At 47.3% G+C, this 26,383-nt stretch overlaps 1 protein-coding gene across 1 annotated transcript; it reads right to left on the bottom strand.

The window, feature by feature from the left end:
- Positions 1 to 8,197: 8,197 nt before the first annotated feature.
- On the bottom strand, positions 8,198 to 24,021 carry LOC122370950. Its single transcript, XM_043346942.1, has 3 exons — positions 23,882 to 24,021; positions 11,187 to 11,403; positions 8,198 to 10,060 (listed from the first exon to the last, which is right to left on the bottom strand). Exons 1-3 carry the CDS (start codon positions 23,925 to 23,927, stop codon positions 9,757 to 9,759), a joined length of 567 nt encoding a protein of 188 aa, XP_043202877.1. The 5' UTR covers positions 23,928 to 24,021; the 3' UTR covers positions 8,198 to 9,756.
- Between the last annotated feature and the right edge of the window lie 2,362 nt (positions 24,022 to 26,383).

Raw genomic sequence — 26,383 nt, 5'->3', positions numbered from 1 at the left:
GGTGGGTGCCAGGCTGCAGTCACGCAAACGGCACCGCTTCTCGTGACGGAATTAGGGGGAGATCTCACGTTTTACAGGCCACTACAGCAGGGCGAGTGTTGCGCATTGCACGGTGCGATGGTTGTCAAGTAATGTATTTTAAGAAGTCTTGGATTGATGACTGATTTTATCGGATTTCAAATTTTCACATTGAGAAAAGGTTGTGTGTAGGACTAGGCGACAGCTGAATATTTACTTCTACCATGCGTATTGCATTTACATAGACAATTTAACCAATCAAATCAGGCTTGGCAGGTGGCAATTGAGGGGTAGCAAGTCGTTAGTCCCTTATTTTCAGGTGGAAACTAGGCATTCCAAATTTCCAACGTAAGTTCATTGGAAGAAGACCATCACAATACAAGATTCCCTGTAACTTTGAATTCGTATTTAAAGTACCTATACTGCTCTTTCTCGGAGCAATGACCCTCAAATAGAGTTCGGGCGAGGCCAAAAACAGCTGGTCTTGTTTGCCATTCGGTTACCTGTATTCACCGTTACAAAATGGACGACAGCCGTTCCTGGGAAAGGAAAGGACTGGCCTCGCCTTCAAACCTTCCTGCATTCAAAATGCAGTCGGCAACGAGCGGCGATCGCTTTCGATGGTAGTCTGGCGAGTCATGATCTTTTTGGCTATGATTTTTCTGCTTAAAGTATGCAAGTAAAAAGAGATAAGAAGGAACAGATATCTGGATGGTTCCTGATAGTCCAATAATTCTCACGATAGCCAAAACTCACAAAGGATTAGCTTAGCCAACATCATCCTATCACAAACATTTGCCCTTCCAAGTGTCACAAACTCGCAGACTTGGACTGCTTGCACAGGAAGCAACTGCGAGCTTGTCTAATTTATTAGCATGTTTTGTCGGGCAACATTACGATTCTGCGTGCTGCGTGCAAGGCCGCGCCTCTGAGTTATTCTTCTTTTGGAGGTGCGGTACGATCAGGGCCGTACTGAGGAAAGCTCGAATGCAGGGCTTTCAAGAATTAGTCTGTTTACGAAACTGCTTCTGCCTTCTTCATCAACCGAAAGAGAAAGACCCAAAATCGGTGAAGTTGTTTGGGCTCATTAGTGCTCGCCACTCGTTAGCTCATCTAAATCATTCGCTTATGCAAGGCTTCCATAACACAATGCAATTGCTAGACACACCACCATCATCCGTCTCACAAAATGCACGGCTTGCGTCTGCAAAATCCCCCAAATCTTCACCTCTTCCTCCTCACTGCCACCGCTGGATCCGCCTCTGGCAGCCCCCGTTCGGCCCCCAGCGCCCAGCGGTCGGCACGAACCGACCGGGCGTGTCCCGGTAGCTACACGCTCTGCCGCCCCTGCAAAGTGCACATTGCACGGTGCACGATGCACAGTGCACGTAGGGTGAATCGTTGCCAGGTGTGCTTGTGTTAAAGATTCTCCCCGGGGTATTTGCTTCACGTTTTGTAGCTTACCTGTGCTCACAAATACCTACCTACGCTCCTTTATGCAATATGCATCACATAGCAAAGCATATTTTGCCTGGTATTTTTTCAATGCCCGTTAATACTCTCATTTTTGTATCACAAACAAGCCTGTGCATTTCAGCACGTGTGTTCTCACTCTTGTACTGTCACCCTTGTATACCGCACGTGCAAACCTTTTTAGCACGTGCAAACCTACCTCCCCGCGTGCTCACGTTTATTCCGAATGCACGAGCGTGACAACGCACGCCATATAGTTAGTTTTATTGATGGTTCAGTGTTAACTCGGATACATTTGGTTGTAATCCGCTAGCGCCTGGAAGTTGGAAATTGAACAGTTGCTGCTGATGTGACAGCTCAAAAACTATAAAGTTTTATCTTTTCATCCATTTATATTTTTCAGAGAGAGGCAGAGCTTCCTACAGTTGGTGGGGTGGCGCTAATTTACCATTTTACCCCACCAATAACCGTTGTGCCCCGCCAACTTAAGCTCATTTGTAGAATTTTGTGACCTTTTAAATCAATTGAGGAGCTTTTGAATGTCTTTCATGTGGATTGCGAATTTCATCGCATTGGAATATTTCATGCGAAAGATTATCAGTGTAATGATGGGACTGTTTCAGTTTAGAATTTTATTCAACTTGTCAATCAACGGCACGGCACGCTGCAACGGCTTGTCAGAAATCAACGGCAGCCTGCAATCAGCTTGTCAATCAACGGCGGTGTTTCAACGGCACGCTGCCAGCACAATTCGCAATTTGGTTTTCCATGGAGACATTAAAAAGCCCATTGCTCCAACACTACCACAAGTGTGACGTCAATTTGCGAGATGCACTGGCAGCGGCTGGGCGCGTGCCTTGAAACAGGGCCGGGGCCGGGCATTGCTAGTTTGGTGACTTCTTACCCCACCAACTTCCTTGGAAAATCCCTACCCATGGATTCTTATCGTCTTTTAAAAGTATGTCCGGCAAATGTTTAGGTTAGGTCATAATTCATACTAAATAGAGATATTCGAACGTGTAAATTGGTCTAAGACATTGAAACTTAACATTTCAAAGTCAATGCTCATCATAAGGTCATATGTTCAATACCCTTCTACCATTTAATTTAGGATATCAAACCACCTGTTTTGGTGTGTGAGCGCGTGCCTGTCGATATTTTGTCAACCTCTGGCACGCTCGGTGTAAGCCGCGCTTTAGTCCGCTATCGGGGAACGGCATCTTTGGACGCCAGCTGTGCCTGTCAAAATGGCGGCTGTTCAGGTCTGGCGTCTTTTTCCGCAGACTTGGTTTTTGCCTGTAGCCGTGTTACATGACCAGGGCCTGCAGCGTGGACCGATTTGGAATCGGCCAGGGCTGGACAAGCTGTTAAAAGGTAAACTGCACTGCTTGCCTGGCAAATGCCAAATACGTGGCAATATTCACATGCATTATGCGTTTATTTGAAACACATTGAATAGGTAGACATGTGCTCAGAGCCGCTTCTGTTATATCGTAACATTCGGCATTTCCATGAGTGCATATCTATGGGAGCACCACTCAAGAGGCCAAGACTGAAAAATATCTGATAATGTGATTGCAAACACAAGGCAATGAATGTTTTGTCACACCCTGCTGCTTTTATCCGTAATTGCCTAATTGTAGATCCGCTTTCAAGTGGTCCTTTCCCTCGTTTGTAATAAGACAATGGATCGATTTGTTTGGCAGAGGTAAAACTTCCATTATGTGCGAGTAAGACCAGTGACAATTAGTAGGACAAACGCCCATGTCACGCAACTCACAGCTCTCTGACAAAGGAATACTTCCTGTTTTTGGTGGTCTCGTATCCCTGGAAAGGAACCAGTTTCGTGGACCATGTTTAGTGTTTCGTGAACTGATTCGTCTGTCTTTCTGTCATGATAAACACCAAAACGGGCATCGCTTCATTGACAACAAAAGAGGCCAGCTTTCCTCATGCAGCATTGTAGCACTACTGTGGACGCATTATAATATTCGTTGTCTTTTAAATTATATATTAAATAAAATCAGCTGTCTGAATTCTGACAGCTGATTCAAACCGACGCCGACACTGTCGGACGCCATTTTGTTTTGTCTGACTCAACGCGTCCCTTCTTTCTGGAAACTCACCAGCCGTCCGATCGACCGAAATCGTAGGCGGACAATGGGCCGAGCAGCGATAAAAATCGACCACTGACTGGATCAGACGACACAAACAGGACAAACTGCAGGTCGACAGAGGTGGGTCGCGTGCGGTCTCAGGCGCCCTGCCTGCAGAGGAACTGCACTGCACTGCACGAGACACTGCAAAGTGCAAGAAACGACTCATTGCCAAGTGGAAACAACGATAATGTGTCGCCGTGATAAACATTCTGCCTAAATCGGTGACTATGAAGCTTGGCACGCCTCGCATTGTAATTTTGAGACATTATTTTTAGGTAAGATATAATAAGGTAGTCATAAAAATGCTGTGTCGTTTTAGCGTTGCTCATATTTATCAAGAAAAGCGCTTCCGCATGCAGTCGTCCATGCGCTGAACACGTGCTCGATTTTATCAGGAGCTGTTGCTGGCTACATGGTTTCAAACCGTGACGGCTATTTGAGCACTTACGAAAACAATTGTGATTACATTTTATGTCTTGGCATATTATTGTCACGACCACCTGGCATATCATCGTGATTTGTGAATTTGTCCCTTCCGCAGCATTCGAAATTGACGAGATTGTGACGTTTTCTTCACAGTGAAGAAGCTAAACAGCTTTCAATTGAAGACAGTTTGTCTCATATTGGAAATCAATTCGTAAGGAAGCGAACTCTAATCAATTTTCTTTTCTTCATTTTGAAAACTTTTCATATCAGTATCAAATATGCACCCATCCGCAGGGACCAATGTTACTTTTGTTGTTCTGCTAGTGATTCCAGTGTCCATAGACCGCTTTCGTCCATCAATTATTATATAATTTAACACATGGTTTCCCGTGTGTAAATGGTTTTAACGCACGACGTGGATGGATTGGAGCACGAGTGTGTTAATGCACGAGTGAAACGAGTGCATTAACGCACAAGTGCTCCATTCCATCCACGAGTGCGTTAAAACCATTTATGCACGGAAACCATGTGTTAAACTAATTAATACATGCTTAACGGTGCGAATTTAAATTAAAATTAAACCTAGTCCATGCCACTAAAAAGGGCCCTTTATGGGAAATCTTAGAAGTCAATGACCCTTCCGAAAAAACTTCAGTCGAGAAAGTCAATCACTGCACGCGCGTGCACCAATTTAAATTGGTGCACGGCTACCTTCGAATTAACGCACGGTTAATCTCCAGTGAACGCACCGTAAAGTATGTATTAATTCAAAATAATTGACAGCCATAGGTGCAGCACACTTGTCTAATGTAACTTTCATTCAAGAGGTGATGGCTATAATATATATGGAAAACAAAAACAAGCGTTAATTTTTGCCTGTTGTGGGGACAAAGCACTGACGGGCTGACATTCATGAGATCATCGGCTATGATCATATTAATTACATGATCACAGGCTGCGACATATGGCGAATTCACGCTTCACAGGCATGTGGCCATTTCAGAAGGGCGGCTAGTTTCGTGAGGTAATCCGTCATTTACACATAACATAGCTATGACTCGCTTACCGAGGCCACGACCTCACGAATGCCCATGTCACGGTACAGCAAACATTGTCATGCTGGCATTGTCTTGAAATATTTTATCTTTAGATGAATGGCCGGGATGACCTAATGCAAGGTTTACTCACAGCCTTCGGTTTGTTGGAACATTGTGTGAATTCCGAAAAATGGAAAGGAAAAAAAACCGGCGTGAGGTCAACTTTAGGTATGGGTGGTGAGAATTGTTCGTGACATGGAGCCGGTCATATGTTTGTGTCATGAATGAGATAATATGACGAACTACGGAAAACGGAGAGAATGATGTAAGAAACAAGCATAAATATTATTTACATGCATTCACCCACAAAGGAACAGCGGAACCGCGATGGCTGTCTAAAAACATTTCCTTTATAGTTACCATGCGGTTGGCTGTATTTGTCATAAAACACGTCATGTGATGCATGGAGAGCGTAAGGGATGGTGTATGCAACACAGAAAATCACGTTCTATGAAGTATGAAGTCATAATCAAAATGACGTTTTTGGCATTGAAATACCGAATCCGCGGTGAACACTGGTGAAACAAACGTCAAAGAGCGTCATTTTGCGTAGCGTGAGAGCGTGAGAAAACGTGTTGTAGCGTGAGAGCCGAGAGACAAACGTCTCCCATCAGTCTTTTCCCTTTGATGAGAGATGTCTCAGCTGAGAAGAGCGGATATACATTATTGAACCATAACCCATATCGAAATCTTATACAAATTCCATACATTTTTTTTTTGTAAATTCGTATTTAATGCATTGATAATCGCACCGTTACCATTGGTGTTTGCTCTTGTTTTTAACAGAGGGGACGTATGGATTTTATCAAGAAAAAGTAAAAATACCCACGCAACTTTTACTGAACTGGTTTTAAGCAGAACTTTGGAGCAGCGTTACCTTTGATTAATGCACAATAAACTCCTGACTTTGGCCCAAAGGAGACGCACTATTCCTGCCCACTACAGAATGCTCAAATACCCAACTGTGACCATAATGCTCCTGAATGCTCACCCTCGATTGCCTGGGGGCACATATCTGCCATAGTATACCCACAATCCAGCCCAGCAACCATGAAAGTTGACGCAGTTATAATTACCTCTGTGGTGCGTAACGGCCAACTGCGTTCATTCAAGGCCATGGAAATGTTTTCTCCGGTCCAGGGGAGTTTTGAAGCTGTGAAGTTTTGGATGGTTCGGCCCTCAGAGGGGGGAGAGAAAGAGAGAGAGAGAGAGAGAGAGAGAGAGAGAGAGAGAGAGAGAGAGAGAGAGAGAGAGAGAGAGAGAGAGAGAGAGAGAGAGAGAGAGAGAGAGGAGGGAGAGGGAGAGGGAGAGGGAGAGGGAGAGGGAGAGAGATGTGATGAGTGATCATCAAAGTGTATATTGTATGTTGTATATTGTATATTGTATATTGTATATTGTATATTTCATAAACTCCTCCCGTGCGAACACAGCTTTTTTCAGGAGTTTGAGTCATACAGATCATACACAACGTACACACGTACTCACATACTCTACATAGCTAAAATAATGCTTAAAATGAAATATGTGATGACACCGGCAGATGACTTGAATGACTAGGAATAAATAATCAGTTAACCAAACCTGTGCTCATCGTCTTCAGAGTTCAGTTTGCATTTGAACTGTCCGATTGAAGAGCACTGCGAAACAGCCTCTGGCAGCGAGTTCCATTAGGTGGCGGCGCGGTACGAAAAAGTACGCTGGCGGTTGGGTGGCGGCGAGTCTAACTCTGGGCAGGTCAAGCTGGTTAGACCTGGCGAGACGGGTGTCACGAGGGGCTGTGTCCCGTCTCCGGGTGAACAGTTGGCGCATCACACTCGGGGCGTCCGGATCGTGGAGCGCGCCGAACACTCGAATACAGTTACGCTCCAAGATCATATCCTGAACGTCTAGCCAGCCTAGGGATCTGAGGACGGGAGACATGCGCTCGGTTCGCCGAGCGCCTGTGACCACACGGGCTGCAAAGTGAAGCAGCTTCCGAACGCTGATAACCCCTGATAATAACTTACTTTAACTGGCAGCTGAAAGTGCTGAAAGAACCCTCCATATACCGTTAGTTACCCGTAAATGTGACATTTTCTACCAGACTCTCTGTCGTTAATCAAATCACCTGAGCGTGACAGTGGTCAAGTTTCCCCACTCCGGTATTCGCGAACGGATCGCGAGCATCGAAACGGATTTTACCACATCCACCGCAATAAAGGAAACTGGGGAAAACGCCTGTGAATCTATGGTCAGCGCTGTGTCCCTTCTAACGGGAGGGTACCGGTAATTTTCTGTGATTGCATGCAATAGTAAAGAGTCGTTCACCTGACGCCGGCGGTGAAATGACACCAGTGACGCTAAAACGCTGGTGGTGGTGACTGGGGACAAGGATGAAGAAAACTGATGTTTTGGTTGCCAGTGAGGACTCGTCAATTTGGTATTTGATTTGCAAAATGTCCACTGATATTGGTTATAAATTAGTTTTTGCAGGCTACGTTCTAACCTGCTGGTTGTTCCCCAGCATTCTCTGACAATATCAGGACGCTTTTACAAATAATTCCCGAGTTTCAGGCATTCCTATAAAGAGAGAGGCGTTTTCCCGAGAAAACGGGAAAACAGGAACACACCGATCAGATGACTGCTAGCTGGACTCGTTTCCCCAGTTGAATTCAACTCCACCCTGCATGCGTCATTACTTTCTCTGAACCACTCGACATAACTGAAACCGGACAATGCCTGTACTGTGTGTGGGGACAGGAAAGACGCCAAATGGGCGGGCGAATGCAGAACAAAGACATTTGGTCGGCTGCGCAGTGGTCCAGTTGTCAATCGACTGATCAATCAGGTCACTGCCGCTAGTGGGGTGGCCGATTTGCAATAGCTGTCGACTATTTTATTCCTACCCGTCGATTATTTTATTCCTAAGTTCTAGCGATGCGTAATTGTCAAGGCACCCATGCACCCATCGATGCAAGAAAATATGTCAGTTAATAAAAAAGGCTGGCTTTACTTATCATCATTCCGTTTCTCATAAAACAACCATTCAACACATCAGCAATATTTATTGGTTAAATTCATACACATATCACGCACATCAACTGCATACAAGCAAATGCAATATCGATTGAAGAACACAAAGGCGGATCAATGCCACAATCTTTCACCCCGAAGAAAAACTCTCAAAACAAGTCCAACTTTGTCTAGCCAATCGGAAACGCTGCAGTCGATGACGTCAGCATGCTTCAGTGACGTCACCGGTTTCAGCAGTGTCCAGTTTTCCTGTGAGTCACTCAACTGCACCTATATCGTGGCAGGAATCAATGTTAAGGGTGCACGCGATAAAACCAGAACAATCCGCTTTCATAACGCCGGCGGGCTTACCGCCGTGCCTTGAAAGCATCCGTGGACGGACATATATCACATGTTGGGTGACGTGTGAGTCGGTACAGAACACACGCATAAACAGCGTTTGCAGTGCAAATACGTGGCTATGCGTATTATCATAGGCGTGAGTGGGCATTCATTCAGCAGACGAGTCTGCCAATACATACAGCTAGCACAAGTGTCATGGCTCAGGGACGTAGAATAACAGGCAGACACGAAACGTTCAATGTCGTACATCGGCAAAGATGCGACGCTAATCGATTGGGTACAAGCAACTTCTGTCATTCCCACTCACAAAATACTATAGTTTATTCGCGCATCCTTCAGCGTCACTACTTTGGAAGTAGGTACACTTGACGTGCAAACGGTAAGATGCGCTATTCCAAGCAACACGCGCAACACTTGAAACATATACTTGCGTTGCGCGTGTCTGGGATTTTCGAACTGCGGCCAAGGTAACGGAAAGCTTCGTACACTCGGAACCCCACGAGAAGAAACGTCTCGTTACGCATCAAGACGCGCACATTTCTTCAGGTCCACTCGCGCCTCTATTAGCTGCGTCATCACATCACTTTCATCCCCACGGTACCGTCACCCCAATGTCATTGTCCTTTGTCCAGCACAGCCTGGGTTTGGTACGCGCAAACGCTCGAGGCGCCGGGCTCTCCGCGAAACCCGCACATAACGACCGTAATTAGCGTTACGCAACGCTGCGGAGCGCAGATGTCGAGCGCGTCTACTGCGCAGGTAGCTAGTTTCCCTCCAGCAGTGCCGACAACGGAGGGAGGGACACTGGAAGATTGTCAGTGCGTGGCGAGCCCTCCTCCGCGTGCCCGAAGAGCCTCCGTTGGGAGCTGTTCGACGCTGGTCGTGACTTCTCCAACATGGCGCCATCGCCTTCGCGTCGCGGTCCCCTATTTTCAGACCTTGTACGGGATTCCCCTTCTAAGCGTCTCACCGATGGTTTAACCCTCGCCTGTCAGTCCAATTCCTCTTTGGCCATCTGCTGGATTGATCATTCTGCGTCTCTTTGCCATTTCCTCTTCATGGAAATGGCAGTTGAGGGCACTCGCTACCATTTCCTTCCATAGGGCGGCAGCTAGCTGAACACATTAGCCTCCTCACACCCTCCGCTAGCCATCCTCGAACTCACGACCCTTCCCTAAATCTTCCGCTTTACTCTGGTATTCTATTCCAAGTCATTCAGCGCCTATCCTTCACACCACAACCATCCTCGCCACCAGGCTTGCCATCATCACGCCCAGACTGACGGCCACTCCTCCTGCACCTCCACCCAGGCCGAGCATCTGGTCGTCCTGGATGTGTTTGCTGTGCCGCGCCTCGCCTCCGTAGGCGGGGTCGAGCACGGCCTGCTCGGGGTCGAAGACGTAGTCGGCGTAGTCAGGTCCGTCGTGGTTCCAGAACCGGGTGGAGGGGTACAGTCGGCCCGTGCCGCGGTTACAGCTCGGGTCCCGGCAGTAGGAGAGACAGCGGGACGTGCCGTCCGGCTGGGCGTCACACCTGCGGGAGAGGGGGCGGGTCAGAGGTCAGGTCAGGTCAGATCACATCAGAGGTCAGGTCACATCAGGTGTGTCATTCCAGTGTTCCTGTCTTCCAACATGTCAGAAGTTAAACAAGTGGAATGTGAGGTCGAGCAAGGCCAGGTCAAGTCACAAGAGTATGAAGAAGCATTTGGCTTCATCATTAGAGACTCGGTACATGACGCTTGATAAGTCATTATACCCAAAGGGAGGTAAAAGGAGGTTGACGGGTGCAAGGCCAGGTCAGGCGAGGCTAGGCCAAGTCACAGTCGAAAATGAGCGGATATTTGTTTGGATCCTTAGTAGGAGTTATTGTGAGAATCGTAATGTTAATAATGCGTGGTCACTGGTCATTATGCCAAATTCTGTTTATTCCTTAACATAACAGCCTGTGAACATTAAATGACGCAGAACGTGAGGTCATTCGCACGAAAGATGATTACGTAATGAAGTGAAAGGAAAGTTTGGTGCTTCGATCGCAGCTTCTCAAAAGGATGGACAGCAGGACATTTTCGTGTTTGCCAAAGCATCACTTACGTTGCGTGGGTTCATTTTGAGACTATCTGATAAAAATGAAACGGCACTGCATACATTTGTAGAGCGCTCACCGCAATATGGTCACAAAGCGTTATCGTTCCCTCAGGCGCAACCACCGAAAATCAGGTGATTGTATTACTTTCCCCAAGAAAGCAGGGCCATTCAATGCGAGAACAAGCTCATAAATGAAAAAAAGCTCCTTGTTGATGTTCTTACATGAAGAAATGCAAACAGTCAAAACTACATCGATCGTTCTGCTGAAACTGTTTAATGTAATCATGTCGAGCTGAATAATATGTCCTTTTTGAAGTGAACAACTGCTGCTAGCATATCGATTGAATTAAATTATGTTGACGACCTCGCAAGTTTGCCCTTCGCTATAACAACAGCCAAACCACGAAAAAGGAAAATATTAAATAATTAGCGGTATTAGCCATTAGCCCTTATCGTTTATCACAAACTTTCCAATTTTTTTTTTCACGATCAATGATAAACCGAAATGGCACTAAAAAGCAATCAACTACATCCAGATTCGAACCCGAGACCCTCCTTTCGCTCACTATTCTCACCTGTTGTAGCTGAAGCGCGACTCGAGCACAGTGGCGCAGCGTCTCCGCAGCGAGATGAGGTTGCCGTCGCTGGTCTGGTGGCGCTCTGTGACGCACCTCTTGGTGCCCCGCGGGCAGACGGCCTTGCCGTTCGGCTCGTTCTGGGGTCGCACGTGACACGCCGAGCTGGCTGTGCTGGTGAAACAGTCGTAGCATCGCGCCACGTCCGGCGACGCAGCTGCCAAAAACAGGAAATGACGTCAGCAAAGCGTGCACAGATGGTGGCGTGGGACTCAAATATGGGACATAACATGTTGTGTTGTTCGATTTTTGGTACTGATCGAATTGCACGCTATTTTGTAATGCGTGTGAATTAACATTCATCGACTAGGATATCTATTTACATTCGTGTTAATGCCTACACAAGAGCCAAATTTCACGTCACCAGGAGGATGTTTTTACACAGATTTACCGGTGTTTCGAACTGAATCGAATCCGAATCGGCCATGAAACACAACAGCGCCGATGAGCGGTGCCCTAAGGACAACGAGCGCAATTGATCCATTTTTCCCGGATGCAGCCGGTTAAACTTCCCTCCTTTGACGCTCAAAACTGGTCCTTCGGGCCGACAGAATCACACAGTCACTGCCAGATAAGGAGCTCGGATCCGTTCTCAGTTCTGTATATCAAAATCCGCACGACCTGCTTCAAAAGGACCAGCTAGTTTGACAGTTGGCTCTTGGTTACTGTTGCCAACTGCCCGTCTGGTAAACGATTTTCTTGCAAGGCGATGCAAAGAGTCGGAATTACCCTGCCTCCCGCGCGCGGTATTCGCTGATAATATGCCCGAGAGCCTGTGTAACGTCATGAGATGTGGTCTGTCGTGTCGGCACTGCCACGTCAGACCACGGGGAAGCTGGGGGCTCCGGTCCCGCTCTGGGATATGATCACGGCGGTGCAAGCTGCGGTCCCGACTGGTTGTGGCGACCGGTGAGCAAGAGCTGCTGAAGTTCCCAGAAGCGAAGTGGGATTACGACTATTGCATCAGAAATAGTATTTCGTAATAGGTTGTAGGCTCTTTAGAACATTGATCAAATCCATCTGGATTCTTTTACTGGATCTTGTAAAAGAATGTAAAATTTTGACTTGTAGCCAGATTTATCATGTGATAGACAATGATCATTAATGTCTGATGATTAACAGGTGGTCCAAAGCTGCAAAATGTCAAATCATTGCATGCCTACAGCCGAGACTCTCACTACTTTAATAACCTGATTCACTCCTCTGCTAACAGCCAAATCAATTGAAATCCTCTCTCAACCAGCCCATCCCGCTGCTCGTCTCACGCTAGCTCTCAGCAGGTGGCCCGGGCCGCACCTCCCACGAATTTCACCGCCTTACAGCGTGGGCCCCAGAACACTTCCCTGTATAACCCTGGAGACAGATGGGACCCGTCGAGGCCATCGTCGGTAATCCTCACGTCGGGTAAGACCCTGCACGACCGTCCTGCAGAGGCCATAAGACCCTGCACGACCGTCCTGCAGAGACCATGTTCTCTGTTCGTGGAGGGATTACTCTGGCAGAGTCCGGTCCGCAAATGGTGGGCACTTGCGGCGCACAGTGGACCGCAGGAATGTGGGAGTGACGCGTCCGTCCGGAGTGCTAGACCAGACCGGACCGGACCGGCGTGCACGGGGCTTTGTGAGGGGCAGAACTGGGCGAGGGGAGGGGGAGGGAGGGGCAGCGGGTACGCGGCCGCGTGGCCGAGGGTTTTGGGGTAGTTGTAGTGAGGGGGGAGGGAGGGGAAGTGCGGTTTGCACGACAGGTGAGCTCTGCTTGTCGACCGGTCCCAGGCCTGGGCGCCAGGGTGCGAATTAAAAACGGGTTTTAGGTGGACGTATCTAAGTCGTGATGTACTTGAACGTGTTTGACGCAGTTTGGGTGTTGGAAGGCGGATTAACAAGATGTAAGCCAAACCGCCACTCTGGGAATATGTTTGAGCAGAGATTTGAAGAATTCCACGCCATTGTCACCACTCAAGCAACTAACAAGCGGAACTATACTATTCGAATTTCCAAAGATCAAAGCCGACAGTATCACGACTTCCGCGTATGCTTTGGAGCTTTCCGAGCGATAGATCTACGCTAACGGAAGATCTCCGCTCTGAGCTGCACGCTCCTTTGTCAGATAACTATCTGCCCTTGGCAATAGGATCATTGGCATATCCTGGGGCTCTATCTGAGCGACACAAAAGCACCTAAATCCTAATCCCTATGTCCTGCGAGTTCAGGATCATTGATACCTGCACCGCAGGGCATGTACTGACATTTCCGAGGCTTTACTCGGATTTGGAACGCATGCTAGCCCTAACTATGCATTCGAATAGACGCGTGTCTTTGAAATACGAATGACTAAGATCGGCCTCGGTGATTGATCTTATCCCCAAAAATGACCAGAATCCGGTTGCGTTGGTAGCCTTGCGTGGCCTCAAAGAAATGCCTGCTATTTAAATGCTGCTCAATGCTGGAACTTCATTTCGGAGTCGTGTAGAAAGATGAACAATCACCAATGCATGTGATAATGGGCACTCACTTCCAAATTTTGACAGAACACTTTCTGGCCACCACAACACTCCCAAATATGCACCCGTGACTCTCGGCTCGAGAGACGAGGAAACTTTTCCTGCCCGTCTGGGATCACTGCACTCGCCTCTGTTTTTGGAGTGCTGTAGAAAACAAACTGCTCAGCTACGTGCCAAACAGCCGTTCTGCTGCCGCAAAGGTTCGTTTGACCGTGAACTTTGTAACAATGGCATTGTGTGTTTGGGGCTAGGGTGTACTGTGTGCACTGTGCACATACTCTTATCGACTTCGAACGAAGGCGCACGAGTGCTGAGGCTGGTTACATAAAACTTGCTATTTGTAGGTAGGAAGCTGGGAAATGTTTTGAAAGAATACTGTACACGTTTTGAGCTAGTTTCCGTGCACCGTTGGCAACCTAAAAAAATCAGATTCTGCACAATTTTCTTATTAAGTTAAGCAAAGGAAACAATTTAGAATTACAGATCCATAGCCCGGAACCGGCAGCTCAGAACGACAGACTGCAATCCCTCTGCTTATAGCCTAAACCACTCCAAGGATTACGTTTTCTAAGAGTATTATACCTACAATTGTCAAGGATATAGTGTCCGACGCAGCGACACAAGCTGCAGTCTCTGGTGGAGAGGAAATGGATGAATTACAGTAGTACAAGTTAAAATATAACCAGAGAAACAACGTTAGCGAGAAACGACCGTGTTCATGGTATGGGCAAGTGACAAGCAAGATTCTGAGCCACGGAAAACGTGACGCTAACATTTGGTTGAACAATATAACACGATAACCAGAAGAGGTATGGCATTGATTCATTGTTCCCAGCTCAATGAAGGCCGACACCTTCCACTGTTTTCCCAATCATCACATGTGCCGAGATGTGCTGTTATGCTAGTCGCGTGACTATGTAGAACCCAAGTAAAGCGGATTGAACTTTCGTTTTCGGTTACAGTAACTGGGCGGATAAACGGGCATCCGGCTAGGGTGGTCTTATTTTGCAGCCACGTGGTGCCGTATATGCAGACGGACTCATAGGCTTAAACTATTTTAATTGTGTTCTTTGATTGACCTCTCTACGCAATATTACATAGATATATTCCATTCGATGAAACAAAAGATTGAAACTAGCTTGATGATCATGTTTTTGAAAAAAAAAATTAATCTTAAAAAGTTCAAACCCAAACGTTCACCGAAGCGATACAGAAACGGGCATAAAGAAACAAACAACGAAGCGTGCCATTGTTTTCGTAAACGTTCTTTATTCGATGCAAGCAGTGTGCACTTCTGGGTGTTTTTAACTACTCTATGAGATCATAAGTCGTTCAGTTGGAATCCCACTGGTATGTTTTGCACAGCTGCAATGCAACACTAGCCTCACAAATGTACCGGTGATACTAGCATACGGACGTGAATTTAGGGGTGTGTCATCACAGCTGGCTAGCTATTTGAGTTGCAAATGAGGCTTTTAGAAACAACGGCGAGGTGCCAGCTGTTCAGGAGCCCCACAATGCAAACGGTCAACCGTCTGCTCGATATGACCAAAACTTGCACGCCAAACGGAGTTCAAATTCAGTCCAGCTGGCGTGGGCCATGTTCCTGTCCTTGAGTTCACTGTTTGTAACGGTTCACTTCCAAAACGGCGTGTTCCATGGTCAGTGGATGTGACACTTTCACCAATTAGCTGACAGTATGAGGGTCACATCAGTCCCTGTGACGTCACGAATGCGTCATGCCACGTCAGACGTAACTGATGTGACTGATATAGCGGACCTGCGCACCATGGTGTGACTCAGAGCTGGATGAAAAAGGCTGGGAGTTGGGACCGTTTGACGCTAAACGACAGGTAAAAGTACGTGTGACATGACACGACACGTACGAGTATTATACGTGTCGTACACGTATGTTATAGTGCGTGGAACTGACCGGTGACTCAAGCCGCAATCTTGGAAAGAATTGCGCTACAACAGAGCTACAGTGCACCTTACATGTCTCCAAATCCTAGGGCATTAACTTTTGTAGCAAAGGAGTAGGGCTAATTGGAGGTATGGGTTGTTAAAATTTCTTGCCCGCCTCTATAGAGACGGGCACGGGGCATAGGAGAGTCTTCGACAATAATTTTACATTGCTTATGAAGGTTATTGATCCCCTCTCAATTACCTAGAGTCTTAGCATATGAATATGCATGAAAATCAACTCTTAAATATGTGATATTAAGAACATTGTGCTTTGTTTATTTGCATATCTGAAGTCATGTGGAGCCATACAATGGAAGCCGACGTCATTGTCCTGGATGGCTGCACCCCTTTCAGTCCTGTTCCCAATAAACGAATCCATTATGCAACATGATTATCCTCGGCTTTTGCACGCCTATTCCATTGTGACCAAAGCAGCGTGAATGACAGCGGGGACAACTTGTTTCCTCCCTTCCCAACTGACGAGGAACCGCAGGTGGGGGGCCATCAACCCGTTAGACGGACAACACCTGCAACACTTGTGAATCCCACCAGCCCATCCCACCCCACCCATCTAATCAATAATCAAATCCCCTCCTTATTGGAGACCCTCCACCTCTTAGGCTGGGGGGATCCGTGCTATCGTAAGTTATATCGGACGTGGCTGCGAAACTTCTCTCGGTACGAAACTTCTCTTGATCGGAAGAAAATCGGAGGGATGAAAAAGAAAGAGCGGCAAATCGGAGCTACGTTGTACGTAAGTTGTTTCGCAGCGTTTAAATGCCCGTTTTACTACGATTTAAATGCCAAGCAGATCAGCTGACCTCGTAGTACCATGTCGATAAGGTCGAATTCCCCATACGTCTATAGTGTAAAAGTGACCCCTATTGCAAATGGGCTGTCAGGGACATCTCCTCCTCTGTAAATTTGGAGGGATGATGTGTCGGCATTCCCACGTTCGTTTCGGAGTCCATCTGTTCCATTTGGAGCCCGTCAGTTGGCGTCAAGAGTTGGCGCAGCGAGCGCCCCGAAGACTGCGTCTGCGCACGAGGCTTCGCGATGTAGGAGTATTTTGACGAAATCGCCCTCGCTGCAGAAGAAATAGAGGGACTTGTTGAGAAAGAGGAGGCCACAGTGTGCCGACGACTTTAAATTGTACGCCAACGCCAAGACCAAGGCAATCAGGGGGCGCTCAGATGATCGGGAGGTTTCAATTGATCAGGGACCCACCAGGTGACCAGGGAACCCTCTGATAACCAGGGGTCCTTCCAGTAACCAGGGACTCCTTCAATAACCAGGGGCCCCTCAGTAAACGTGGGCCACTCAGGTTACTGCAAGAGACAGGAGTCCCTTATAACCAGGGACCGGCAAGGTCTCTCAGGTCCGTTTTTGACAAAGCTGTTATTGATGTCATATGCGAGCCCTTTGCCACCAGCAGAGGGCCCTTTCAAGCCTTTTTTAGGGCCGTTTAACGTCTCTTGAGTTTCCTTTGAGGCTAAGGGCCTCTTCAGCAGCCGAGGGGTCTTTGAGGCCTTTTTGAGGGCCTCTTAACGTCAGCTGAGGACCGTTGGACGCCATCTGAGGACCGTTTGGGGCCTTCTGATGGCCAGTAGATGCCAACTGAGGGCTCTCTGACACCAGCTGAGGGCACGCTGACACCAAGTGGGGGCCTCCTGACACCAGCTAAGGGCGCTTTTATATTTGACACGAGCTCAGGGCCCTTTGACGCCCTTTGAGACCTTCTGAGGTCCGTTTGACGCCAGCAGAGGACCCTTTGGGGTCATATTAGGGCCCTTTGCTGCCTTTTAAGCGGCCTTTGAGGCTTTTTGAGGGCCGCTTGACGCCACCTGAGGACCGTTGCGGTTTGACTCCAGTTACGGACCGTTTGAGGCCTTCTGATGGCCATTTTGCGCCAACTGAGGGCCGGGGGCCCTCTGACACTAGCTGGGGGCCCTCTGACACCAGATAAGGGCCCTTTAAGGCCTTCTGAAGTCCGGTTAACGCTAGCGGAGGGCCTTTTGAGGCCAAATGAGGGCCCTTTGAGACCTTATAAGGGCTCCTTGAGGCTTCTGAGGGCCGCGTGACGGCATCTGAGGACCGTTGTACTCCAGCTGACGACCGTTTGAGGCCTTCAGATGGACTTTTGGCGCCAGCTGAGGAGGGCTCACTGACACCAGCTGGGGGCCCTCTGACACAAGCTAAGGACTCTTTAAGGCCTTCGGAGGGTCGTTTGACGCGAGCTCAGGGCCCTCTGACGCAGGTTTAGGGCCCTTTGACGCCCTTTAAGGTCTTCTGAGGTAGGTTTAACGTTGGCTGAGAGCCCTTTGAACCCATCTGAGGGCCCTTTGAGGCCATCTTGTGGCCCTTCATTTGGCCATCTGAGGGCCCTTTGACACCAGATGAGGGCCATTTGACGCTAACCGAGGGCCCTTCGAGACCATCTGAGGACCCGGTGACCCCATCTGTGGGCCCTTTGAGGTCTTTTGAGGGCCATTGAAATTTCACCACAATACCCCTGGCTGCGCTACTGGGCATTTATGGACTCGTATGGGCCTGCTGGGGAACGAGATGGGCCCTCCCGGTCTTTTTAATCATCCGTTAGGCGGCACGAGCGGACATCGATAGCAGCGCCTCTATCGGTCACTAGGGAAAGCTGGGCTGTAGGCGACGAAATACCGGCTGAGTTGTCACAAGTTAAATAGGTTTATAGACATCCGTCTTGTGAAAAGGTTGAACTTTTGCCTTCAATATTTCTACAGGCAATTTTAGAAGTGCCTTCACATTGATAACAAAACCGTTTAAATTATTTTATTCACTTCAAGCCTTCCCTATTGTTCTTGATGATGCGGGAACTATTTCTAATTAGTGTTTCTAGCTTAGTAAAAGAACATATTGAGCAAACGATGAAAAAAGCATAAATGGAAGATTTTAAATGCAATTTTCTGTAACAAATAATGGTAAATTCTCTACACATCAAGGAAAAGGTGCATGCTAACTGATAATTTAAAGTTCTTGGGGCCAGTTGGTTTCTTCTTTTCTTACGTCGCCCCAATGGCCGCGAATACACTTGTGATAACGCCTATCGCATTTCAGTTCATTTTACATGGTCTTCGGCGGTCTAAAGATTAGGGACCCCAACTCGAATGGGGGGAGGCCCGTGTGCCCTCTCCTGTGTGCGGCCTTGCCGACACTACACCGCTTCCCCTCCCTCCGCCATAAACGCACCGCTGCACTGCTAGGCGCCGACAAATACGGACCGGCGCCGCAACCGGCTCCCCCGCGGCCTGCCTCGCGTTGACATAGCCCTTCCCGAACACCAGTGTAACCCCCACGCGGCCTAGGTATCGCCGCGCCCACCTGTCCGCGGCGCGGCCTCTGATGGCGTATCGGATCATTGATGGTGCGATACATGTTTTGGTCAGATTTTCGCAATTAACGCGAAAAATTGCTTAAAACACTTTTTAAATTTCAAAATTAAAAAAAATAATAATTACAAAAAGGACGTGAAAGTGACCGTTTTCAACGTGTAAATTTAAAACGCTCTACCGCAGCCATTTTTGAAGAAATCGGCTTCAAATTTTGCACACGTGTTCATCAACCATATTTGTTTAACATATATTTCGGTTTTGTGAAAATTTTGAAAATTTCTTATATTTTTCTCTTGAGAAAGAGGTAAAGCTTCGCTACGATCGGCCTTCCGATCGACCGAGAAGATTCGTAAAGTTAGTTCGTATCTTCACCATTTGCGATACAACTTGCGTATCTACTTAGCCTACGATGTGATGGATCCCTCCAATATCTGTTCCGATTCAACTTACGTTTGATCGCAACTGCGAGGTGCCTTGCGATTACATGGATCCCCCCAGCCATAGTCAGTCACCCTGCGCTGAGTCACATGGTGACTCACTGACGCATTATATTCCGGGTGGTGACTCCCGCCCTATTCACTCATTATATTCGGCGCGGCGACTCCCACCTATGCCTAATCGTGCTCCACAGGCGGGCTCATGCGGCCTTGGAGGAGCGATATTCGTTCCTTTCAATGGGACGTTGCTAGGCGGTTAACCGCGCGGTATATCCGCCTGGTCACTGTCCTGTGGGCTGCGGCATAGTGCAGACTGTAGAGCTCCAAATGGCTATAATATTCGACGGCATGAACGAGTCCAGGAAGAAGGGGACTGTGTCTATGGCCCTCAATTGATATGGTTATATACATCTTTTTAACGTGTGTGACAGTTTCATTCATACCTTGATTTTAAAAAGTATAAAGTCAAAGCCAGTGGAACAAAGAACACAAGCACCACCTCAAAAGTACACTGGCCTGCTCCGCCATTGTTTGTCTGATCTGAGGTAGCGAGGAAGGAAATGTCTCGTGTTTTCCTTCAGCGTCCTGGCGCGAAAATCGTGACTTGTTCGGCATTCCTCGGCGAAACGTTTCGCTCGCCGGATGTTTTTGCACGTGAACTTCGACGTGTAAGCAAAACAGGAATGAGGCGTTCAGCTGTTGTTCTGCAGCCTCGAGAACCGTCGACGTAAGATAAAACAGACTCGACTTTTCGTCACGCCCCGCGTTGGGTTTTGCTCAGCACTCATTGATCTCACTGCAGCCAATTTGCGCTCGCTACATGTAGTCTCCCGCACCACCCCACGTTCGAACAACAATGGCGGACGCAGCGCGGTGATGCGGCGTGACGCCGCCAGCTGACTGCGCCAGATTCCCGCGCGCGGGAACCGTGGCCCTTTGTTCTGGATGCGCCGCCATGCGCGCTTCCTGTTGGAGCCGCAGGCAGCGTTTTGTGACGGGGTCACATAGAGGTGAGCTCCGAATGGGCGACAGACATGGAATCTGCTGAGTGTAATGATGGCAACTTAGTAAAGAGCCCCACAGTACAACAGTTGTTCCCAGAGCACACCTAAACACAATATCTAACGAATATTTTTGGCCGTCAGTGTGTGAATATTTCAGCACTCGAGTACCACCTACGTCCTACGTAATCAAATGCAAAGAAGAGTCCAACATTTTTTCTTCTCGTGTATGTTAATCGGTTCATTAGCATAGCATCACATTGAATTAATGAAGTATGTAGGTAAAGAACGCTCCGAATCGCCACAGCAAATATTTACCTTTTTGGACAAAGCTCGGTCAAGGCCAGGTCAACACCACACTGGTGCTCAAACAAAACACGATGGACGGAGCTGATCTGCCATCAAAACGGTGTAGCTATGGAACGGACAGCCATTAAGCGGCGGCCGTTTTAGATGACCGGAAGCCATGCCGTGACCGTGAGAGCCGGATGTGAACTATTTCCCACGCGTTTCCATCTTGATAGGGGCCGGGGTCGATGCTCTGTGCAACGGAATTGATCGAGTCTGTTCAGTGGAAGACAGGAGGGAAAAGATAATAGAGAGTGGAAACTGGATCGGCAAGGTTTCAATGCGTAATTAAGCGTAAACATGTAAGCTATGAAATTACAAGGATATTTGTTACCGATGCTTTGTGGTTAAGAATGCAAAGCCGGATGCCAGGTGGTGGAATGCTGGAATGGTTTACTGCAGGGTATTCGGGCTAGTCAAATTGGGGGTTATAAAGACCAGTTTAGAATGCTGTTGCCGGAAGCAGAACCAGCAAAAAGTGATGAAATCGCTTCTTGTTTATGACTGATTGCGGCTGGATGTTTCCTGTTGGTCGACTCCCCTAAATAAGATTGCTATAAAAACCAAAAAATGTATATCAAAGCCGATGCTTCAGTAATGCCTGTATTTTAGCGTGGGTATATCTGTTAAGAACATAACGCCATATCATTCTGACAAAAACATTTTTTCGGCGATATTACATGGTATCGACATTCAGGTGCCGTCATTCAAGAAGTATATTACTTCGAAGAGATACTAAATTCGAACAGCAGGTTAGTCTGCAGCATATTTAAGCTGTGCTGGTGTGTGTCATGCTAGGACCCAGCAGTTCAAAGGCATCGTTTTGCTTCAGTAATGGCTGCCACATGCTGGAGCATATGCCCGGCTCATTGTGAGTCGTGACTCACGTGTAGCTCACGCTATTTGGGCACGCACAGTGCCCGCTCACGATCCCTCTCACAAAAAGATCTGGATCGTGAGCGGCACACAATTACCGATCAAATGTGAGCAGTTGGCTTGGTATTGACCACGAGGCGCCATTTGGAAGAAAACTCTGCAACAGCTGACTGGGTCATGGAGGCCATGCGTCATTGTTGGAAACCAGAAATTTCAAGATATATATGGGAAGGGTAGTGCTGCAGGATTCCCGGAAATTCCTCAGCCCGGTGCGCCGTTTATACCGGTTAGAGCTAGATCAGTTTACGAACTTAACTTTAAGCATATGAGTAACGATATGTTGTGAGAAACATCTCATTGCACAGCAGGCAAATGTGGCGAATATGTGGCGTTTGCGGTCGACTGTGGCGTGTTTGTTCTGCTTCGGAATCCAGTTACCGTGAGCAATCACGAAACCGATCGCTGAGGAATTTACAGGAAACACACGGGACAATTGTTTAGGCGTCTGCCTATCCCGCAAGCTAGTGACTTTCTGTTACACCCAGCACTTAAATTTCCAATTAGTTTTTAGGTAGAACGAGTGTAACAATCATTTAGAACATTTATGTATCATTATGATTCGAATCGAGATCGGGTCGCTTTGACACTCGAAACGATTTTATTCACAACGCACATTGCAGAATCCTTGAAATGGGTGACAACTCAGTTACCCAAACCAGTTTGGTCCAAGGAAAGTAAACTTGTGGACGTCAGTATCACCTATGAACAGGCTCTGTTCGGAAAACTGTGCTGTGTGCATGGACAAACGGAGTAAAAAATATTGTCCGTTGATTTCCATTGAAGTTGTCGCCTTTTCCACATGCTATTATCCTTTCACCATCCTTCATTTTAATCATGCATTTCACGGATGCGGAAAATTTTCATGTGATCACGACAAATTTATCAGTAATTTCAGGATGTTGCCCAGTGTCCTGATCGAAGTACGGATAAGAGTGTCCATGCATAGACCTCTCACTCTCTGTAAACAGTTACTCTGTAAACTCTGAAAACTCTGTAAACAGACCTCTGTAACAGACCTCTGTTTACAGAGGTCTATGGTCCATGAATAATTTGGCCATTTTAGTCAGTGATCATAGCAAAATAGCGTCACTTTTCGTGCGGCAACGATTCTCAAGCTGCATTTTCAAGACACATTCCGTAACCTAACTATTCATCTTTCTAAATCCTTACCCCGTCAACTAAGTCACAATTACCCATGCAAATGACTCAAGCAAATTACCAAATATGCGCAGCCTTCACTTGATGCAGTCCTGAGGCCACAATGTGCAGCGGCCTTAGTTGCGTATTCTGTTGGCCATAGCCTGAGGCCCATGGCAACGGAATAGCACCGTCTCATTGCGGCGTACTCATCATCTTAGGGAGAGCGCGCTATGCAGGGAACCCACCAGATTGGCTGTGTCGGGGGTGTGACCTGCGCCACCCCTTCCCGCGATAGGTCCTCGATCAACGACTCTTGGAGCCGTTCCGCCGCTTGTGTAGGTGATTGTGGGTTTGAGGGTGCGGCAGCAAAAGTTTGAATCATGCATATGCAACAGAAGCTGCAACGGCTAACAATGCAGAAGTGGAATTGGAATACATTTGACCGCATCGAAGTAGTGTGGAAAAGCCAGTTCTGTGCTCGTTACCTGAAATGTGTGTCGAAAGACGCAATGCCAATTAGAGAACTTGCGTGTGTGAATGGAGAGAGTAGTTGAAAAGGACTTCTGGGAAGAATTGAAAGGTTTCGGTTGCAACATTTTAAGTCACAAGATGTCACTGTTTGCATTTAAAATGTTCGTGTGAGAGTGTCGCGAAGTGAGAAATGATGATAAAATTCCCGTAGTTTGCACTAAATGTAGTTTACGTAAAAGGGCTGAACTATCCACATACAAATTATTGTTGCTCATCAGTTGTGCGCATTTCCGTGTTCAAACGGTGATGTTTACTTTGCCTTCGCCTGGTGTTCCCTATCTTTTTGAATAGTATTTTTCAGAGACACGCTATATATTGTTTCATATCATTGGTAAAGGCCAGAGTGAGCTAGATAATTTTAAATTAAAATACCTTTACCGCGCATTGGGCAAACAACTAACTAATCACATACCTGCCACCGCTACGAGCGCGAGCACCAGGACAACTCTTGCTGCCATGTCGCCGATCGGTCGGTGCTCCGTGTTCCTCTGGCTTTGGAGCGGCTGCGAGCACCCACCGTCACCGTCCTGCCGCCGTCGCGCGCTCTCACGGACTGACGGACGGACGGCTGGCGGTGCGTCCGGTGCACGGAACGGACCCGCCTCACCGACCGTCTGAAACCGACACCGACACCGGTGCCGGGGGGGGGGGGGGGGGGGGCGAGTCCGGCAGCGTCACCGGCCGTTGCTACCTCGCTTCCTATTATCACCATTGCTACAAGCACTACCCATCGCTACACGCCGCTGTCACAGCTACCACTGATACCATCGCTACAAGCGCTACCCATCGCTACACGCCGCTGCCACAGCTACAACTGATACCATCGCTACCTAACACCGCCATCGCTACCGTCGGTAGTTACTCACCGACATAAGCGATGTGTCCGCTGTTATTGCTCGTCCATTGCCACCGCAGTGGCTGCCGTAGCTGTTGCTGTAGTCGCTGGAATGGTCGTTGCCATAGTCGTTGAAATAGTGCTGTAGTCACTCAGTCCACTGTGTGATGGCGCCACCACCAGTTCATCGTTTAGCCGACAGTCTACGTCTATAGGCTGACGAGGGATTGTGGTGGGAAGTAAGGAAAGGGGAGGATGTTGTGGGGACGGTGAAGTGCAGTAGGCAGTTCGAGTGGCTTTGATTAGTGGGTTCGATGTTTTGAGGGTGGCGGGAGACCGAAACACTAACTGTGGGACATAAACTAAAAAACCTAGCCTAAAAAGAACTTAAAAAACTAGCCAGAGGACAGAGCATACAGCCTGGAGAGGGCTAGAACTGGGAAGTATTTCTTCAAAAAGAAGAAGAAGAAAAAACGGAATCACGTATTTTTCATTTTTATAGCATGTCCATTCTATAATCATTTCTTCATTTTTTTTTCAAGCAACCTATAAATATTTTGGGATTTTAAACACGTGTGTGATTAATTTGCAAAGATATTTCGTGGCAGATATTTATTTCTGTGGGTAATGATTTTGGATAGTTAAAGTTCTGGTTTCGTTTTTTATGAACACTATGAATACCTTCATCTGGAAAGATCCAGATTCCAATAGGTGAAGTCGTGACCTGACATAACTCAAAGAAAGATTAACTATTCTTCTCAGTGTCTTATACTCGCAGCTCTGCGCTTCAATTGGGACAAAGTTATTCTACAGGGTGTCTCAAAAGTTCGTTCACAGGTACCAGCCATGCTTTTTTGTCAATAATTCTGAATCAACAATTAATTAACCGTCGAACTTTTGCATGGGCATTCGTAACAACCTTCCTCAAGCAGTCTCATTGTTTCAAGCGCATTCGACCCTTCATGAGCTCACAAAAAGGGTTCATCTCTGACCATGGGTCAGGCATGAAAATAGAGGTCACAAAATCGGGTCGGCTGACAAACTCTCTATTTCAGGAGTAATGGGAATGGTTAAGTCGGAAATGACCCATGGCAAACTGTCGGCGAGGATGAGTACAACATGATGATCATCTAATAAAAACGGTGGCTAAAATTTTTGAAGGACAAAACCATGCGAGACTAACAGCGTTTTGAACGACCTTCGTACGACAGCAGACTCGTGCTCCGGAAAGCAGCTTAAAATGAAGTCATAACTATTGAAAACTGACAAGAAGCTCACAGACAGAGGTTACCCAGTTTCAAAAATTGCAGTTCATCGTAAAATAATGACAAAGTATCATTTTAAATTGTTTATTATATCTATAACGCTAAATTTTGGGGGAAAATGACACGAAAATCGTCAATGCCAAGGACAACTGACCCTCCAAAAGTGTCAATTAATGTAAATTTTTATCTTACGAAGTTTCAAGAGGCAGATCTGGAGCGAATAGCTTTCTTTTAGACACAAAATCCCGACAAAACCGCACGATGGACAGATTTTGGCCGTTTACCAAGCAGAACCTCTCCTGAGGAAAACACTCCGCAACCCAGTGAAGATCTTGTCATGGGGAATGATGAGCGTTTGGGATTTGCAAAATTTGCACAACGTGTCTAAGAAACAGATGGCCGACACATTCTTCTACGATATGCTGCGAAAAATTTGCCCCTGGAACTTCCCATTTGTTCAGGAATGGGGTCGTTTTGAAAAGGAAAATGGTGCTTGGGAGGTCGGCGCCAGTCATTCATGAAGGAGTTAGCGCCAGAGAAGACCTACAAAATACTCACGGATGGTGTCGATGCAGGCTGACGGCTTTCAGGGAGAAGCGGATGTTGCCGGGGAGCTCGTCAAACCTAACTCCGACGCAGAAACTGCAGGGGATTCCCCTACAAGAGCTTGAAAGCTGGTAACCTTTTATCAGCCTCCGGCAGCTGACGGAGCGACGAAAATCGGTATGGACAAATATTTTTGGAGATACAGCAAATAGTTTGATTTCCAACCTTCCGAATCAGTTGTCAAAGCATGCATATTTGTCTAGTGTGC

The sequence above is a fragment of the Amphibalanus amphitrite genome, unplaced genomic scaffold, assembly GCF_019059575.1.
Source record: "Amphibalanus amphitrite isolate SeventyFive unplaced genomic scaffold, NRLGWU_Aamphi_draft 001189F_arrow, whole genome shotgun sequence".
In the NCBI taxonomy this organism is placed as follows: domain Eukaryota; kingdom Metazoa; phylum Arthropoda; class Thecostraca; order Balanomorpha; family Balanidae; genus Amphibalanus; species Amphibalanus amphitrite.
This window is presented reverse-complemented; position numbering and strand designations above follow the sequence as displayed.

Excerpts from the sequence above, each read along its gene's own strand:
- LOC122370950 (XM_043346942.1), bottom strand. The coding sequence starts at position 23,927 with ATGGCAGCAAGAGTTGTCCTGGTGCTCGCGCTCGTAGCGGTGGCAG. Across the intron at positions 11,404-23,881 it reads CGCGCTCGTAGCGGTGGCAG|CTGCGTCGCCGGACGTGGCG; the intron begins GTATGTGATTAG and ends TGTTTTTGGCAG. Across the intron at positions 10,061-11,186 it reads TCGCGCTTCAGCTACAACAG|GTGTGACGCCCAGCCGGACG; the intron begins GTGAGAATAGTG and ends CCTCTCCCGCAG.